This window comes from Sturnira hondurensis, unplaced genomic scaffold (assembly GCF_014824575.4).
Source record: "Sturnira hondurensis isolate 20B ecotype Veracruz unplaced genomic scaffold, ASM1482457v3 Scaffold0017416, whole genome shotgun sequence".
NCBI lineage: Eukaryota > Metazoa > Chordata > Mammalia > Chiroptera > Phyllostomidae > Sturnira > Sturnira hondurensis.
In genome coordinates this window covers 193,610-212,574 of record NW_028090047.1, presented here as the reverse complement: position 1 = coordinate 212,574, position 18,965 = coordinate 193,610, and the positions used below count along the sequence as shown (strand labels likewise).

At 41.5% G+C, this 18,965-nt stretch overlaps 2 protein-coding genes across 2 annotated transcripts in view; one reads left to right on the top strand and one right to left on the bottom strand.

Moving 5' to 3' along the window:
• Positions 1 to 4,866: 4,866 nt before the first annotated feature.
• On the bottom strand, positions 4,867 to 5,862 carry LOC119002103 (melanoma-associated antigen B16-like). Its single transcript, XM_037067785.1, has one exon. The coding sequence runs from the start codon at positions 5,860 to 5,862 to the stop codon at positions 4,867 to 4,869; it is 996 nt and encodes a 331-aa protein (XP_036923680.1).
• Positions 5,861 to 18,965, top strand: part of LOC119002102 (28S ribosomal protein S28, mitochondrial-like) — a 49,659-nt gene continuing 36,554 nt past the window's right edge. Inside the window, 1 exon segment of the mRNA XM_037067784.1 lies at positions 5,861 to 5,944. Coding sequence (XP_036923679.1) covers positions 5,861 to 5,944 — 84 coding nt within the window.

Genomic DNA, 18,965 nt, shown 5'->3' with positions numbered 1-18,965 from the left:
TAAAAACATCATTCTTGTAAAAGAAAAATAAAGATTCCATTTTTTTCTACATCTCGAGCAGTTTTCCTTCTCCTCATCTATTTCTCACTACTACTGCATGAAATACTAGTTTAGTGGAACAGATATGTTCAATGTCTTTGTGGCATTGGACATAATCAAACTTAGTTCTTTCCTTAAATTCTCAGGGCTGGTTATGAGAGTTCCAGGGTTATCAACTAATAATAGTTCATGTTGAATCTATTATGATTTTCAAAATTTCCTTCCTAAACATGGCAGTTGGCAACTTAAATCATGTTTCAGATAAACATGAGAATTAAAATGATCTGACAAGCACCAGAAATAAAGTAATTAATTAAAAGAAAAAATGTGCCCACATTATAAGTAATATTAATGGGTGTTTGAGCCCTGGCTGGTGTGGCTCAGTGGACTGAGTGCTAGCCTGCAAACCAAGGGGTCATCAGTTCGAGTCCCAGTCAGGGCACATGCCTGGGTTGCAGGCCAGTTCCCAGTAGGGGACACATGAGAGGCAATCACACACTGACGTTTCCCTCCCACTCTGTCTCCTTCCCTTCCCCTCTCTCTAAAAATAAATAAATAAAATATTTAAAAAATAAGTGTTTGAGCAGCCTGTGATGTTCCCAGGCTGAAACACTGTCTTGAAGGTAAGACTGCTCACAATAGGACAGTTTATGATGTTTCCTGCATTGGACTCTTCACATCCCCCTCACCTCCAGTCCATTAAAAAGAAAGAGTACAATTTCTACTGTTCTGAATCAAATCTGCAAGTCCATGCACCTTAGCCTAACCCTCTCCCCCAGGCAGGAGACCAGTGATTACAGTCAGAAGATACTCATTCTCTGGTGTGCCATAAATTCAGAAACCATGAGAAGCAGTCTGTGTTGGGGATACTACCTGGGTTATTTTAGAAGACATGTCCACGTCTAGCCCTTTATCTGAGCATCAGCTGAGGAAATTAGTACTAGGGCATCCCCCTTCAGATTTTCTCTTTCTTGCAGTTTCATGCCATCTTCCACTGCTCATCGGTACTTCTGGCCTGTCTCAACAATCTGTCATCACTCATTAACATTCATTTTAACACCCAGAACTCAGCACAGAGGACCCAGTGTACACGGAAAAAAAAAACATCCATTGCCAGCAGGAGTCAAGACAGATCCCAGCCCTGATACACTGGCAAAAGTCTGTAAGAGTGGTTGAGACTTGTAGCTTCCCCAGAATCAACCAGTAACATTACTGGATGATGCAAGAGAGACAGCTATACTTGATCTATCAGTGGGTAGGGGAATTCTATGGAATGGTGCACATCTCAAGTAAACCTCCTCACTCAGATAACCACACAATTTCTGCTACTGGTGATTCATTCAGAGATTTCCCAACTCTGTTCCTGTGAGTTGTCCTGGACATTCCATCCAGATTCCCCACTTTCATTCCTTCTGGTCTGTTCTCCATTCTACACTGAGCTCTGGATTCAGAACTTCAAGAACAGACTAGCAGCCTGTTCTTGGTTCTTTGTACTTGGATTTACATGTAGTTCCTCTGGACCCTGAACACTGCTATTTTCCCAATTCCTCATCCCTCACTAAGAATAAATTGCATTCCCTGTCTACTAGTCACTTTGATCAAATCCTTGCTTCTCAAATTAAGCACTTTGGATTTTTAAAGTGATATATGTGTGAATGTTTATGGCATTCACATGCATTAATTTGTTAAAATATGAATTAGAAGAAATTTTGGGATAAAATTTTGGCAATTTTTTTGTGTGTCCCAAAATAAAGCTTTATTTTTTTTCCATTTTTTTATTTTTTAATATTTTTAATTTAATTCTTGTTCAAGTACAGCTTTCTGTCTTATATTCCCAACCCTGCCCGCCCCCCGCCCCATGCTCCCCGCCTCCCTCCCCTTTCCACCCCCCACCCTTAGTTATTGTCCATGTGTCCTTTATACTTGTTCATGTGAGTCCATTCCCTTTTCCCCTATAATTCTCTCCCCTCTCCCCTCTGGACCCTGTCAGCCTGTATTTTTAAAAATTTACAATCTTCACACATTCTCCACTTTAACCCAATTTCTTCCTTGCTGTCATGATCAACAGTAGACTTTGTCCCAGTAAGTCATGTTAAAAATACTTCATTTCTATAAGTCATAGCAACAAATGGGAAACAAATTATGTGCCCAGCGGAAGGAGATGGTTAAATTAGTTACAGCACATATATGCAATGGGAGCAGTTACAGAAGTGAAGTATATCTATATGTTTTGTCATAGAAGATCCTGCATTCATGTTAAATGGTAAAGACAGATGGCAGAATCTGCATATCACTACCCATTATGTTTTCAAATCACAATATATTTTTCACAATACATCTATGTATGGGAAAGCCTAGACTTAGCTGTAAGATAATATTCTAGAGTGTTAATTGTGACAATCTCTGAGAATGTGGCTGAATCATGAAGGAATATTATACAGGTGGAGAATGTGACCTGTTTATATTTCTTGAATTTTTGCACTAAGAATATATGCAGTATCAGCTTTGTCCCTTCTGCACTGTTTCTCAAGTACTTCGAGTTCATAATACTCAATATGCTAAAATGGCATATTCTGAGTGATATTCTAGACCTCCACAGACAAAAGAGCTGGAATTGTACAAAAATGCCAGCTCCTGGGCAAAGTCAGCTCTCCGGGGTTAAGGGAAGCAAGATTCTTGGTAAATGAAGCTCACAAACACTGCCCGAATTGCATCTGATTATCATTTTCACCTTGCGTATGCGTGCTTTTAGCACTTTGAGTTTGAGGTCCTTTTTTTCTTTTAAGATTTCATTTATTTATTTTTAAAGAGGGGGGAAGAGAGGGAGAGAAACATCAATGTGTGGTAGCCTCTCACAGGCCTTCAATTGGGGACCTGACCTGCACCGCAACCCAGGCATGTGCCCTGACTAGGAATCCAACAGGTGGTAACCTTTTGGTTTGCAGGCCAAAAGGTCTCAATCCACTGAGCCACACCAGCCAGGGCCCTTTTTTTAAAATCCCAAGAGGCATAAAGGCATAGTGAGAAATGAATCAAGAGACAGAAGGTAGGCCTCAGGCTGGAGGAATGGAATAGAGTGAGCTCTAGAATTCACAGCAGAAGCTTAACCTCAGCTCTGTCACATAACCGGACCTGTGAACTTGGGCACATTCCCAAGCTTTGTGACTTAGACCCTTTATCTGAGGACTAAGTCTGACAACCCCTGCCATAACTTACTGTTGGAAAGAGTACAATGTATATAAAGCAGCTGGCACGATTGCTGGCATAACTCTCTTTTAATGAATAGCAGTTATTACTGCAATGATTCTGACCACTGACCCCACCACCTTCACCTAGGTGATTTAAAAAAACCCAGCATATCTCAGAGAACATGAAGTACCACAGGGTATGGGATATCAGATCAACCAAAATGCTGCTTAGCAAGTAAACCACAGTAAATATATACACTGAAGTTGTGTTCTTTAATAATGGGTGAGGAAATTTCTTCTCCAGCTGATGCAACTTAAAATTCCTAGAATTTCTGACAAGAACAAATATTTCACCTTGTTTTTCTGTCCTATTCAGACCACCCCTGTCAATTTTACACTCATCAAAATGATAAGCATTTCCTAGACTATGGCAAATTACACTGAAAAAAACATGTCAAATATCCTGAAATGAAGTTGTCTCTGGCTTTCCGAGAGGACAACAAATGTTAAAAAAGTGGTTTTGGGGTATCTCATATCAGAAAAACATCATGATTGTCTCTCAGAAACTCCCTGGTGCATAAAAGACCATTTGTAATGGCACAGAGACAAGACCACAGAACAACTTCCATTCCTGTCTCAGTGGAGATTTCTAACCATGACCCCAAAGTTAAATGTGAAGAACAATTTTTCCCTCCAGGTTTTCAAGTCTCAACTCTGCAACCCACCATCTTTAGGTCTGATCTTTGATCCCCAAACCAATCCTCTTTTTCCCTATATCTAACATTTAATTTAAAATTAACTCTCATTAAAGGAATCCCAGCTTTCCCAACTCCCCGCTTTCCTTGTTCTAGGACACTTCAGTTTCATATAAGACACCTCCACTCACCTGCTATCTCCTTAGTCCACTTGCCCTGTGAACATTAGAAGGTCATTATAGAATTGTTGATTAGGCAAGTAACATTTGATCAGGACAGGTCCTAGGCCTTCTTTATCCTAGAAAATCCAGTATTAATGTGGTGATTTCCCAACACCAAAAAATTTAATAAAGCATGGAGAATAAAAGAAACAGTGAGCACAGGATCTAATTTACTGAGATTTACTTCTTATAAGTACACAAAGAAGCAAATTCAAGCATTTATCACTTAATTTTACAAAACAAACATAAAAGGCATAGAACATAAAAGAAAGAAATGAACATTTGTTTACTTAAACCCAAACACCTTAAAACTGATTTCATTCACATTTCCAGTAAATTCCTACAGCAATGCAATATTTTCTTATACTAGGTGACAACATGAGATGGATGGTCGCACAATTTGTTTTAGTGATAAAAGTTCTTACTATGAAACCTCTTTAGAGCATTAAATGTGTGACCAATATCCCTCATAAACTCAGAGATTTTAAAGCTAATTAAATCTATACTAAAAACCCAGTAATTTGAATAATACATATTACCAAACAAAAGAACAGATTTTCAAGTTACACATATCAAAGAGAAACACAGGCATATACTGTGTTCTTTTCAGAACCATCGCTGAACTAAATCCTATGAACATGAACTGCCTATTCCAACAATGCATGGGGAAACTATCGCTTACTTCCACAGACATGGGAGGGGCTGGCAGGCTTGGCCTTAGAACTAGCAATGGCCAGGATTATTGATAGCTGCAGTGGCAATTCTGCCCTGAGATCTCGCTTGTTCTTCCTCAAATGCCTCCTCATACAGACATGTGAAAGAACTTAGGTCAGACCCATGAACCTTGGCCAGAAACTTTAGGACTTCCATCTTGGTGGTTTCAGCATGCGCTCTCGGGCCCCACAGGTATTCACGTTGTGCAGGGTAACTGTTGGCCATCTGCTGGTACATCAGGTAATTCTCTTCCACGAAATGTTTGGTGATGAGGCTCCTGGGATCTCCGAAGATGTAGTGCTTCTTCCCAGGATATAACTTCATCACACTCAGAATTTTCCAGATTTCCTCTTCAGTGGCACGGTTGCCATTCATGAAGATAGCCCCCAGGAGAAGTATCAGGACGCCGGTCTTGGGCACGCCCTTTACACCATGCAGCATCCCATCATAGGTGAGGCCCAATTTGATGGCGATGGCGTAGTGGTGCTGGACGGGATCCACTTCCTTCACGTCAAGGCCAAAGATTATCTCCAGGCGCTCAGAGGCTTTCACTAAGATATCGGTGAAGTGGTCTTGGTACAATTTGTTGACAATCTTCAACATTTCTGCCTTGGTTATTGCTTCTTTCTTTTCATACTTGAAGAGCAGAAAATCCACCAACCAAGCTGCCCTTTCATCTAGAGCATCTATGGGCACATTCTTGGGGTTTGAAATTGCCTCTAAGGTGATACCCCCCTCCTCTTGGCTACTGGATCCCTCACCAGGTTTACTTGATGCGATGGCCATGGTGACTGTTGAGGAGCAAAAACTCTGAGGAGTCTCAGGAGTACTGGGCATACCAGCAGCAGGAGCCTCCTTGAAACTGCCAGGCATTGTAGGGTGGGAGGAGAGACAGGCCTTCTCCACAGCCTCTGGCTCCTGTGCAGCCTCCAGACCTTGAGTCTCAATGCAGCTCTGAAGTGGTTGATTAGGTGAGCACTGTGGATTCTTCTGATGAAAAGCCATGACGAGACTTGTAGGTGGTAGCAATCAGGAGTGTGAACAGGAAGGCACTGGGGAATCACTGCCTAAGGGAAAGAAGAAGGATGTGAGTGACCTCAACTGCTAAGCTCAATGGTGGTGGCTCTAATAAAAGCCACCTGAGATGGACCTCTCCAGACAGCAGGCCTGCACCTGACCTCCAGGCTGCTCTGTACCCCTAGGACAAGAAGGAGAAGTGCTCAATCCTCTTCAAGGTGCAGCCGGCCAAGCCAGGCTGAGAATTCTCAGGGATGACAGTAGGCAGGTTAGGCAGGGATCACTGTGCCCAGTAGAGCCATTTGTGTTCTGAGAAGTGTGGTCCCTTCAGTGCCCACTCAGGTCTATTACCAAAGAATTCATAGGGCCCGTGTCATCTCCCCCATGCTAAATAAGGCTGTCTCTCCAAAACAAAGTCAGACCTCCTTTCAGTCATTTTTCTGTCTCCCTATGGATACCCGCCTGGCTATTCACCCTTTCCACTGCTGATCTCAACCTGGCCGCTTTGAGACCAAAACCGCCATTTTCCTAGACCCCAGTGTATGAAGTGAGGTATTAAGACCAATAGTCATCCACACAAACAAACAAAACACAAACAGACTCACTGATACAGGAGCCAGAGTGATGGTTGCCATAGGGGAGGCACCTTGAGGGGCAGGGGGAATAACTGAAGGGATTGAGAAATACAGCTTGGTAGTTATAAAACTGTCATGGAAATATAAAGTATAGCATAGGGAATATAGTTAGTAGTATTGTGATAACTATGTAGGGTGCCAGGTGGGTACTGGAAATATCAGGGGGGGGACACTTTGTAAAGTACAATATATAATTGTGCAAGCACTGTGCAGTACACCTGAAAATAATACAAAATAATACTGAATGTAAATTGTAATTGAAATAAAGAAAGAAAAAAGAAGGACACTAGAGGACTGAGTGAGAAGTGAGAGCAATGTAATGATGGCAACAGATTATAATGATGCTGCCACAGCCAGGGGATACCAGTAGCCATTGGAAGCTGGAAGTGACAAGGAACAGATTCTCTCCTGGAGTCTCCAGAAGGAAGCTGCTGTGCAGATGTGTCAATTTGCGCCCAAGACTCATTTTGAACTTCTGTTTTGTAAGCCGTTAAATTTGTGTTAATTTGTTACAGCAGCAATAAGAATTGCTGGGCATACTTTCTTAATATTGTTAAAAATACTTTCAGAAAACTAAAACATATTGTCTGTTATACAGATATAAAAGTACACATAAGCTAGAGATTTTTTTAATTCATGAGAAAAACAGGTGATGTTTTAACTGGTTCAAAAAATGGGAGTCATGTAGCACAAATGCATTGGAAATAAGCAATGTTAAAATGAAAATCCAAATGGAGACCCAATTTTATTTTATTTTTTTTGCTGAAGGAGTAAAGACAGTCATTTCAGCTTCTGCCAGATAGGACAGAATCTGTATGTCTGACTCTTTCCACTCAGGGTGGTGGTGGTGATGAAAAATGTGCCAGAGGGCTCACAGAAATAAACCCAAATCTCTACAGCCAATTAATATTTGACAAAGGGGACAGTAACATAAAATGGAGTAAAGATAGCCTCTTCAACAAATGGTGTTGGGAGAACTGGACAGCTACATGCAAAAAAATGAAACTCGAGCACCAACTTACACCATACACCAAAATAAATTCAAGGTGAATAAAAGACTTAAATATAAGCCGGGAAACCATTAAAGCCCTAGAAGAGAGCATTGGCAGGAAAATCTCAGACATTCCACGCAGCAATATTTTTACTGATACGTCTCCTAGAGCAAGGGACATGAAGGAAAGAATAAACCAATGGGAGCTCATTAAACTTAAAAGCTTCTGCATGGCCAAGGAAAACAGTATCAAGATAAAAAGAGAAGCAACAGTTTGGGAAAACATATTTGCCAATGACACCTCAGACAAAGGTGTAATCTCCAAAATATACAAAGAACTCACTCGACTCCACTCAAAGAAGATGAGCAGCTCAATTAAAAAATGGGCAAAGGACTTGAACAGACACTTCGCCAAGGAGGACATACAGAGGATCCAGAGACACATGAAAAGATGCTCCATATCACTAGCTATCAGAGAGATGCAAATCAAAACCACAATGAGATACCACTTAACACCAGTCAGAATGGCTACCATAAACAAAGAAACAAACAACAAGTGTTGGAGAGGTTGTGGGGAAAAGGGGACTCTAGTTCACTGTTGGTGGGATTGCAGACTGGTACAACCACTATGGGAAACAGTATGGAATTTTCTAAGAAAACTAAAAATGGACATGCCTTTTGACCCAGCAATTCCACTGTTAGGAGTATATCCTAAGAACCCTGAAACACCAATCCAAAAGAACCTATGCACCCCAATGTTCATAGCAGCACAATTTACGATAGCCAAGAGTTGGAAGTAACCTAGATGCCCATCGGTCAATGACTGGATCAAGAAACTATGGTACATTTACACAATGGAATTCTATGCTGCAGAAAGGAAGAAGGAGCTCCTATCCTTTGCAACATCATGGTTGGAACTGGAAAGCATTATGCTGAGCGAAATAAGCCAGGCGGTGAAAGACAAATACCATATGATATCACTGTTAACAGGAATCTAAACAACAAAACAAACAAGCAAGCAAAATGTAACCAAAGACATTGAAATACAGAACGTGCTGACAGGGTCCAGAGGGGAGAGAATCACAGGGGAAAAGGGGGAAGGACTCACATGAACAAGTATAAAGGACACATGGACAATAACTAAGGTGGGGGGCGGAGATGGGAGGGAGTTGGGGAGCACTGGGGGGGGCAGGGCTGGGAATACAAGACAGAAAACTGTACTTGAACAAGAATTAAATAAAAATTAAAAAAAAGAAAAAATGTGCCAGAGGGCTCAGGCCTGAGCTGGTGTGTAGGGAGTCTTCACTGGAGGATGTGGTCCTGTTGAAGCTGGTCCCCAGGGCCCACTTCATAGTAGCCAAGAATTTCACTGGAGGGTGCTAGTGGGTCAGAGCTGGTCCACAGCAAGGGGCCCACTAAATGGCAAAGAAACTTCCCAGAAAATGAGTATCCAGGGCCTCTTACATGCTGATCTGGCAGCTGCACATTCACCCAAATATAAGTAACCAAAGAGAAGCAAAAATGGTGAGGAAATGCTTAAGCTTTGGAACGCTGTGTACTGTTCTGCAACTTGTGTTCTCACTTAACAATATACTGTAGGTATCTGTCACTGTCATTGGCTATAGATCTATTATCTCTTAGTAGCTGCAAGGTACACCACTGTACATGTGTCCTATAATTTAATTTATCATTTGCTTACTGATGGACCATTATGTTGTCTCAAAGTTTTCAACCAAAAACTGCAGTGTCATATGTGAATTATACTTCAATGAAAGAGTTGCAATATGCATTCTTTTATTTCAACAACAATGGATATGCAGAGAGAAAATTCTGGAAGGATATATACCAAAATATTTACTCTGGTGGTATTTGGAAAAGGGGAGGGGGTTAGAGAATGTTCTCTTTCTAGGTTATTCATAGCTGTATAGTTTAAAGTGTTTCTTACAAGCATGTATTTTTCTTCATAATCAGGAAATACAAAAATATTTTGATACTGAAAACGTATTGCTTAGTTAAAATTGTAAACTGCAACCCCCCACCCCCAAAAGCCGTGCTAGCCACCATTGTCTGAAACCTCCCAGGGTTTCCATTACTACAGTCGCAGGTTAGGTATCATGGAAGGTCATATTTAGTCAAGTGGATGGTCAGCTCTTTGCTCATACAAGGTCTACACCTTGAAACTTGATAGTATATGAGCTGCTCGCCCTCTGCTAACCTGCTATCACTCCCTTGCCCTATACAGTCTCATCCCAGTGACTACTGAGTATGAATTAACGGGATATCATATCGACATTTCCTCCAAATGTGACCGCAGGACAGGGCTCTGTGGAGAACATTCTGTCCTAGAGTGGGTGTCCCCATCACGTCCTTTAGGGTCCTTCTCATGAGTAATTATAGGTACTGAGATCAGACGTCACTTTCACAGAACAATCATCTTCACCCACAGTACCAGGAGGAGGAAGTTAAGGTGATATCTCTGCTACTCAGTTCTCCCCAGGGCCTCCCGGGGATGATAGCAGGCCTCAGCAGAATTATTTGGGGTCCTGAAGTATGGAACAGGTGTTTACCTAGCCATCACTCAAGGTCTTTACTTTGGCTACTACTCAGTCCTCAGTCCCCAGCTTCTGACACACAAAGCCACTCCGGAAAAAAAGGTCTATTTTCAAAAAGGTCTCGCACGGCGGAGGGAGGGGCCCAGTCTCACCGAGGCCACCACTATGTCCCGAGGGTCATCCCTTAAGTCCGTGTCCTCGCAAAAAGGCCTTTTCATGATAACGGGTGGTCCAAGATTATTATCAACCCCAACAACCCCCAAACGGCATCCTATCTTGGCACCATACTCCCACCACGACCTCCCCACCCCCATCCGCGTCCCACAGAAAGGCCATGTGCGCAGCTACTTGATAAGAAGGAAATCTGGGGTACGTCATCTCAGAGCCCCGAAAGGGTCTTCCCAAGGAGGGGTTCAGAGCCCGTATCTCATGGGGCTCCCTCTTTTCTAGGGTGGGAACTGCCCTTAGTCCTTTTTTAAAGTCTCACCTGACACGTGGCGCGCTCTGGAGCCCTTCCCCCAGGGTCGGAGAATACGCTGCTGTGCCTCCCAGGTAAGGTGTCTCAACCGCCACAGAGTAAAAGAGGAGATCAGGGGGCGGGGCTTCCGGTTATCTCTTCCTGAGGCTTCTGGGATCAATCACAGGGGTGAGCTTTGCCCACCCACTTTCCCACGTTCAGGTCAGCTTCTTAGTGGAGGAGGTGGTTGCTGGTCACAGCTCACCGACCTCTCTCGGCGTCTCTCATGTCCTGGAAATCATCCCGCTGGGAGCCAACTTCGTCGTGCTCTTCATGCCGAGGTGTTCACGTCGCTGAGTACCCTGAAGAGGACCAGAGGCGGTGCCTTAGACTAGAGCCCTACCTGGGCTTTTAGGGCTGTAACGGGACCTGGCACATCTCTGCGCGACCCTCCTTTATTTTCTGGTGATGTTCCCCTCTGTCCTCCTCACTCATGGGGCTTCTCTCTTTTTGGCTCCTTTCTCAAGACTGAAGGCTTCCCTGGAAATGCAACATCCCAGCAATCTGTGCATGGGTTTTACTTAGTGCAAGCAACCCTTGCAGAGCTTGGAATAAGTCGTGTACCCACCTTAGTGTCAAATGATAAAGTCAGAGCACAAGATGGGCAGTGCCCAGGACAGCTGGTGAGCTGTCAGAGAAAAATCATGTGATCTATTCCTTCTCTTCAACAGACTTAGCCTCATGTAAATTCCTCTTTGAAAATTTATTTACAGGGAGGGACTGAGATGAATATTTTGGAAGCTGCTGTTTTTTTTAGGTTCTTTAACATTGTACTATGCAGAAACCATATAGATGATGAATATTATCTCTCTTTGTCTTTTATACTTCTCTTTTTTGTAGTTATATATTTACATTATTTTATTGTATTTTCCCAATACCTTTTATCACCCCATACCCTCTTCCACCTCCATAGCCCTACCCCATAATCATCATGCTGTTTCAGTGTCCAGGAGTTATTTCTTTTTTTTTTTTCTTTTGCTGGAACCCTTCAGTCCTTACCCCACCAGCACGGTCATCCTGCTCTCTATGAGGCTGTCTCTATTTTCCCTGTTAGTGCAGTTTGTTCATTAGATTCCACTTACAAGTGAAATCATATACTTGTCTCTCTCCAACTGGCTTATTTCACTTAGCATAATGTTCCCCAGGTGCATTCATGCTGTCACAAAAGGTAATTTTTTTTCTTTTTTATGGCCAACTAGTATTCCACTGTATAAATGCACCATAGCTGTTTAGTGGACTATACTTCTCTTTTATTTTGCTGTTCCTATCATTTAGTCTGGCTATGTGGTAGAGTGGGCTTGACTCAAATATTTTCTTTTGATCTCTTCATCTTTGAGGTCTGTATCAAGGAGACTTAGCTTGTGAAGCTGTGTGGGGTAATGTCATATCTTTTTGTGTGGTTAGCAAACTCTTATCTAAGAAGTTGATTAGTTTTTGCCTGATTATTGGGTACAGCTGGTTTCTGTACCTGATCTGATATTGGAGCTTTTGGACTCAACTTTCACTTTTTAATATTTGATTACAATTTTTTTATTTCTAATAGTCTGTCTTTGAAATTTACATTTTGCTTAAAAAAAGCATTTCACTTGGGTGTTCAAATTTAAATATATGATATTTAATAATCATTTCATTGACTTTTTAGTCATATACATAATACACAAAACAATACAATGACACTCAACAAAACAATCATCAGTAGGCATAAGTAGACACCTGGTCAGATTAGTATTTTTTGGTCAATATGTTTGCTCATTGGCAAAATCACTCTAGAGGTGATATTTTGTATTCCATTAGGAAGTATGTAATATCTATGTGTCATGGTGTTTGGTGATCTTGGCACTCTGATATTGATGAGCATTTTCAATCTTCATCAAGGGTTATAGAATGTTAATTCTCTCATTCTGTCATTTCTTTTAAATTTATTACCTGAAATTCTTCTATAGGCGGATATCTTTTCTTGTCTTCCATTTATCTCGCAGTATTGTTATAACCTATTTCTAGTGTTCTCCTTTAATAATGAAATTTCTTCTGCACCTATATTTTATACAATGTTATTTAACGAAGATCATTCATTTCTTTTGTCATTGACAATACTTATAAATTGTCAGTGATACAGATCTTACATAACGGAGAAATAGCATAAAAATCTTCACATATTTTACTAACTAGAGAGCCAGGAGCATTGGTCCTAAGGCCATTAATCAATCTAGAGTGTAAAGAGTGAAAGAACCTGGGGACAGCTATCATGTGAGTAATAGGGCTTGAGAGCATATGACCAAGGGAGAAGAGGAGATGGCAGCTCTTTCTCCCCGTGTTCCACAGATACTCTCCCTTCTTGTGCCTTCACTTTGAGACAAGGTCGGCACATTCAGGGCCACCTGGTCTCAGGACGTGCTTTCACTTTGAAAAAGTGGCAACTGGGTACTGTTGCTGGATTGGGAGAATGCTATCTGAGCCAATGATTTGTTCATTTCATCTACTACATCATCCCCTATGCTGGCTGGGCGCCTCCAAGCGTTATAACCTGGACTGGACTGTTCTAAAGAGTCACCAGGAAATATTGTATTGATCGCACACACACTGAGAACCAAGAGGACATTATTGACTTAAATGCATTTCCTTGCCAGGTTGTCCAGGTGTGCTGGGAAGAGAGTCTTACCTATTCTTCCACCAGGGCAGGTATTCCTTCTGGGAGTGAAGACATTGGGGAAATGAGTCTTTCTCACTTTTTGACCAAGTTATCGTGTCCTGCTTCTTTTGGAGTTGAGTTTAGAGACTCTCCTATAGAGGCCCCTGATGAGAGTTTGGAGTATTTAATCGCACAAGGACAGTTCTTTATACTTGCAGAGAGAGCAGGAATCCAGAACCCTGAGCTAATTACACGGTGGGAAGCCAGCTTCTAGTGAATCTAGAGGGAGATAAATTATCACCAATCTTAGGAGGATGTGTTCAGGAAGTATCTAAATGAGGGCCTTTCATGATCTAAGTGGCATTTTGGGTTCCTAGTTTGAAAGGGCTGACAACCATTAGGCTGACAACATTGGTCAGCATTAAGCTGACAACCATTGCTTAAGTGTCAAAGGGGACTTCACAAAATAAGTTTCCAGGGTCATGAGCTGAGAGGAAACTCAAACAAGATGGACACTATCTTGGTCATCTTGTCGGCCATGGATAATTACTGGTCCAGAGCAAGGTACACACCCAACTCTAACTCATGTACACATACTTCATTCCATCTGCTCTCACACTGGATAGTCAGGGAAGAACTGCTTAACTAGTACATGAAACCACTTCTACTTGTCTTGAGGTAATCATTTTAGGTTTCAAATATTAAATATAGGAATGAATAAAGAGAACAAAGAAGAGTTAATTCCTAAGGAAATATACACATGATTTTTCTATTGCTGTGTAACAAATCACCGAAAAACTTACCAGTTAAAAATAAACATGCAAATTTTTCATAGTATTTTGTGTGTCAGTGGTCCAAGCAGAGTTCAACTGTGTTTTCTGTGTCAGGGTCATTCCCACTGTAAATTAAGGTGCTCAGAGCTCTGTTAGAATCTGAGGACTTATTGCAGAAAAATCCACTGCCAAGCTCAATCAGTTTAGTGGCAGAATTCATTTTATCTTGCCTGTGGAACTGAGAACTTAATTCTCCCTCCCCTCCCACACACACTTTTTGCAAAATCAGTTTGAATTGTTCTTAAACATAAGCTGCAATTTCAGGCTCAGTGGCCTTCCTCATTGGACGTTCTTAACATAGCAGATTTCCCTTTCAATGCCAATAGGAGAGTGAGAGCATGGCACCTAGCAAAATGGAGTCATATGCAGTAGCTGTAATCAAATGAATGATGTCCCATCTTTTCTGACACATGAAATAAAATGTAATGTAATCATGGTGTGACATATCATCAATTTTGCCGCATTCGATTAATCCAAAACAAGTCACAGGCCTTGCTCACACTCAATAAGAGTGTGAATATAGAGAAGCGAACATCAGAACTTCAGGATCATGATGTCTACATTAGACTCTGTCTACCACAATTTTTGTTTCAATGATTCAAGTCTCTTCTTCATCCAAAATACATTCCTCTTCTCCCAAGATCCCCTAAAGTCTGAATCCACTATAGCATCCATTTAAGGTCTAAATCTCATCATTTAAATATGACTCATGTTTAGTTGAGGCTTTTAGAGAGTACATAGTGAAGTATACCAATTGGGGCACAATACTTCTCTATTTGTGGATCTCTGAAATAAAAGAAACAAATTACATGGACCCAGATATAATAGTGGGACAGGTGTAGGACAATTACAGGCATTGTTGTTTAATAACAGGAAAGATGAAAGGTACAAAACAGTCCCTGGGCCACATCATTGTGAAATCCTGTTGGGCAATGTTATGAATTCCTTGATTACATTCCTAATGCTTTCAAAGGGTTTGCTAAAGGCCGGTCTCTGGGTTCCCAGTTCCTCCATTGGAGTTATCCTTCCTTTATCATGCAAGGTAACATGTGTTTATAACTGAATATGCCAAACAATTATTTTGCAAATTGCCATCAAATGCATTCAAAAGGCCCAAAATATCTACCTTACTTCCTTTAGTTAAACATTCCTCTCTAGTTTATCAAGGATTCCAGGGTAAATGTGAAGAGCGATTTTGCATCCCAGGCTTTAATCTCTCAACTGTGAGGGTGATTTGGCCTCTTTTTGAACACTGCATCACCTTTGATTTGCTAACTCCATAGTTGAATTTAAACTTTATTCTCACTGAAGAACATACAGTTTCCTGATTGCACAAAAGGCCAGCCATGCCTTGGAACATTTATAGATGGCTGTTCTCACTTGGACTCTTGCCCCTTCACTCTTTTTTATATGCTCCTTTAGTTTACCATGCTGTCTCCCTCACTTCCAACTTGTAGACACAAAAACCTGAGTATTGCAAATAATAGCATAGTGTCTCCCAAAGAGCAGATGCTCAATATTTGGAAATGAATGAGTAAATGAGCTTGCTTGTAATCTAATTTACTTCTTGTACATTCTTTATAGCTAAGCATCTATAAGTAGATATGTTCTATTTTATAAAATGACACAGTAAAAATTCTTAGGAAATCCAAGACTTGACCATCTTTTAATTTATTTATATCCATTTCTCAAGCCAGATAATTTTACTACTGAGTTCTTGCACATTGAAAAAAATGCATTGAAATGCCACATTGTTTTGGTTTGGGTTGCAAACAATGTTTTACAAGGTAGCAAAACTCCTACTCTCAAAATTGACAAAAAGCATATACAATGAGTAAGCAAAATCATTCATAAAGATACAGTCTAAAGTTGTCTAAACCTTCATTAAGAGAGACAGTGTGCAAAAAGCAACGAAAAAGAAAGAAGAAAGGAAGAGACGACGAGAGGGAGAAAGGACGGAAGTAGAGGGGAAGGGAGGGAAAGAGGGAAGACTGAAGGAAAAAAAGGAGGAAGGTCATGCGGGTTCTGTGGTTCCAAAATGAGTTGCAGCCAAATTCATTGGCACGTTCATGTCAAGATAAAGCATGACCAGCCCCTAGAACTTGTCTATGATAAGAGAGCAGCCCGAGCCTTTCATCACCACTCTTGGTCTTAAAGAGAAAAATACCACCGCTCTGGCCGGAGTGGCTCTGATACAGGGTGCAGCCAAGGGGGGGCCCAGAAAAGATTTGGAATGGTGTCCAGAACTCAAAGTGTACAGAAATATTGGAGGAAATATTAAGATGTCCTCACCGCCCCCCCCCAAGGTGTCAGTTGGGGGAAGGGACGAATGGAGCAGGGCCATTGAGAGCTGTGTTGCATAGCAACAGTTTTGCAGCTAACCTCTGGAATGGTATTTAACATATCTATAACCTTTAACTGGTTTCATAGATATGTTAAATAGCTGTGGCCAAGTTTTGGGCCAGGGAGGAGTGGGAAAACCAAGCGAGAATTGGGGGCTGCTTCTCAGAGAGAGGGCCTGCTTGAGAGCCATGTGGCTTTAGCAGAGTGAAGTGGCTACCCAGGCTGGAATTGGGAAACGGGGGCTGCTTCTCTGAGAGAGTGCCTGTGAGAGAGACATGAGGTTTCAGCAGAGTGAGGACCCCCTGTAGCCATTAGGAGAGAGAGAGAGAGAGGGCCACACGGGTCTCAGCAGGGTGCAGACCCCCTCTTGGCCAGGTGGAAGGGAAGACCACGCAGCTTTGCCAGAATGGAGATCCCTGTGGCCAGGTGAAGAAGAAAGACGCGCTTTCGGTGGAGTGTGGCTTTGGTAGAAGAGGCCCACGCAGCTTTGGGATGCTCCCTTTGGCTGAGTGGCCTGGAAAGCAGGAGAGACTTTGACTGGAACTTGGTACAAAGAACTCTTGCCAGTGAAAGGTGCCGCATGACTTTGGATTACTTGGAGATCCTGCCTGGACAGGCAGGCGACACAGCTCACGTGCCAGCGACCTGAAAAATGGACCTGTGCTCTTTTCCTGATTTACGGTACCCGGAATTGGGACAGTGGGAGAAGGGAGCGCTGTGTGTGTGTGTGTAGGTGTATACCCTTAAAGACTTTAATATTTTAAGGAAGGCATTAGGCCTGAATAGCATTAAATAAACATTTTGTTTCCTTTTCACAAATCTCTGGCATTGAGAGATGTGTTTCCAATTGGCGGCGGACAGAAGAGCCCTATAGATATTAGTGTATCGTCCTTGGGAGGGGCCCCTGTTTTCTGTAGCAGTTTTTGGCATCCCTCGGTGGGCCAAGTATTGCCCCCCCCTCGGACCCTTTGTTCGGTAACAGCTCAGTTGGTTGGAGTATAGTTCTGTAAACTGAAAGGTCACGTGTTTGGTTCCTGGTAAGGGTACATGTCTAGGTTGTGGGCTTGCTCCCTGGTCAGGGCGTGTATGAGAGGTAACTGCCTATGTTTCTCTCTCACATTGTTCTTTCTCTCCCTCTATCTCTCCTTCCCTACCCCTTTCTCTAAAAATCAATGAGCATGTCCTCAGGTGAAGATTTAGAAAATGAAAAAAAAAAGAAAAGAAAAAAATGGAAAATACCACCAAAGACCAAGAGGAGAGTAACAGGATTCAGCTGGTGATCTGAAGATACCACTCCCATGAAGGGAAAAATACTGGAACTATCTACTGTTCATTGCCACCTACATGGGTATAAGAAGGAAAAAAGGGAGAGAAACTTAGAGAAACCCAAGATAGAATGACCTTACTTAAAAGGGACTGTTGTGAACTAGAAAAACTTTGGTATACCTTTGATAGGCAAGTTTACTATTTGTTCTAGCTATAGAGCAGAAAGAAGTTTAAGCCAATTATAGTAAATTAAGCCATAAATTATTTCACAATTAAGTTTTGATGTTCAGATACAAATCCAATTGTATATTCATACATGTCTATATAGTGGTTTATTAATTATTTGATCTCTGTTAAAAGTTTCCACAAACAACATCTCCGACATTTAATATAGCAAATAATTTTTTTTTAAGATTTTATGTATTTATTTATCTTTAGAGGGGAAGGAGAGAGGGAGAGAAACATCAATGTATGGTTGCCTTTCGTGCGTCCCCTGCTGGGAGTTGGCCTGCAGGGAACCGGCCTGCAACCCAGGCATGTGCCCTGACTGGGAATCGAACCGCGATCCTCTGGTTCGCAGGCCCGCGCTCAATCCACTGAGCTACACCAGCCAGGGCAATAATTTTTGTTTATTATCAGGTTGTTCAAATTATACACACACACACACACACATATGACCAATTATGCATTTATAGAGTAACTTATATAAATAAAATGTTTACTTTCAAGAGGATGAGGAAGGAGCTGGCACCCTAGTGCCAATTGTTTGTTTTATAAATAAAGTATTATTGGAAAGTAGCCATGATCATCTGTGTAAGTATACTCTAGGGCTGCTTTTGCACTATAACAAGAGTTGACTAGTTGCAACACAGATCATGTGAGCGCCAAATACCAAAATATTTACTATCTGTCTGATTGTAGATTAAGTATTTTGAGCCCTGGCGTGAGGACTCCATCATTGCAGATATTTGACTGATTTTTGTTTTCTTTCTTATTTTATTGCAATACCAACAATTTGTCTCCAGAGCCTCTATTTGTTGGGACTTTCTATCAGATATATGTTAAGACATTTTCAGAAGCACACTGAGTATCTGAATTATTACATAAAGATTTAGATGACAGAAATCAGGTAACTCGAAACCACAGAGATGAGACATGCTATAAAAAGAAGGGTCATGTTTTCTCATTTCCCTAAACATCCTGGAATAATTGTGTTTTTCTGTGCCTCTCTGCTAAAACACATTCTACTATTATTGAACACAATAAGCAGTAGAACACTAATATCCACTAATACCCTAGCCATTGCTTAAATTACCCACTTGGGT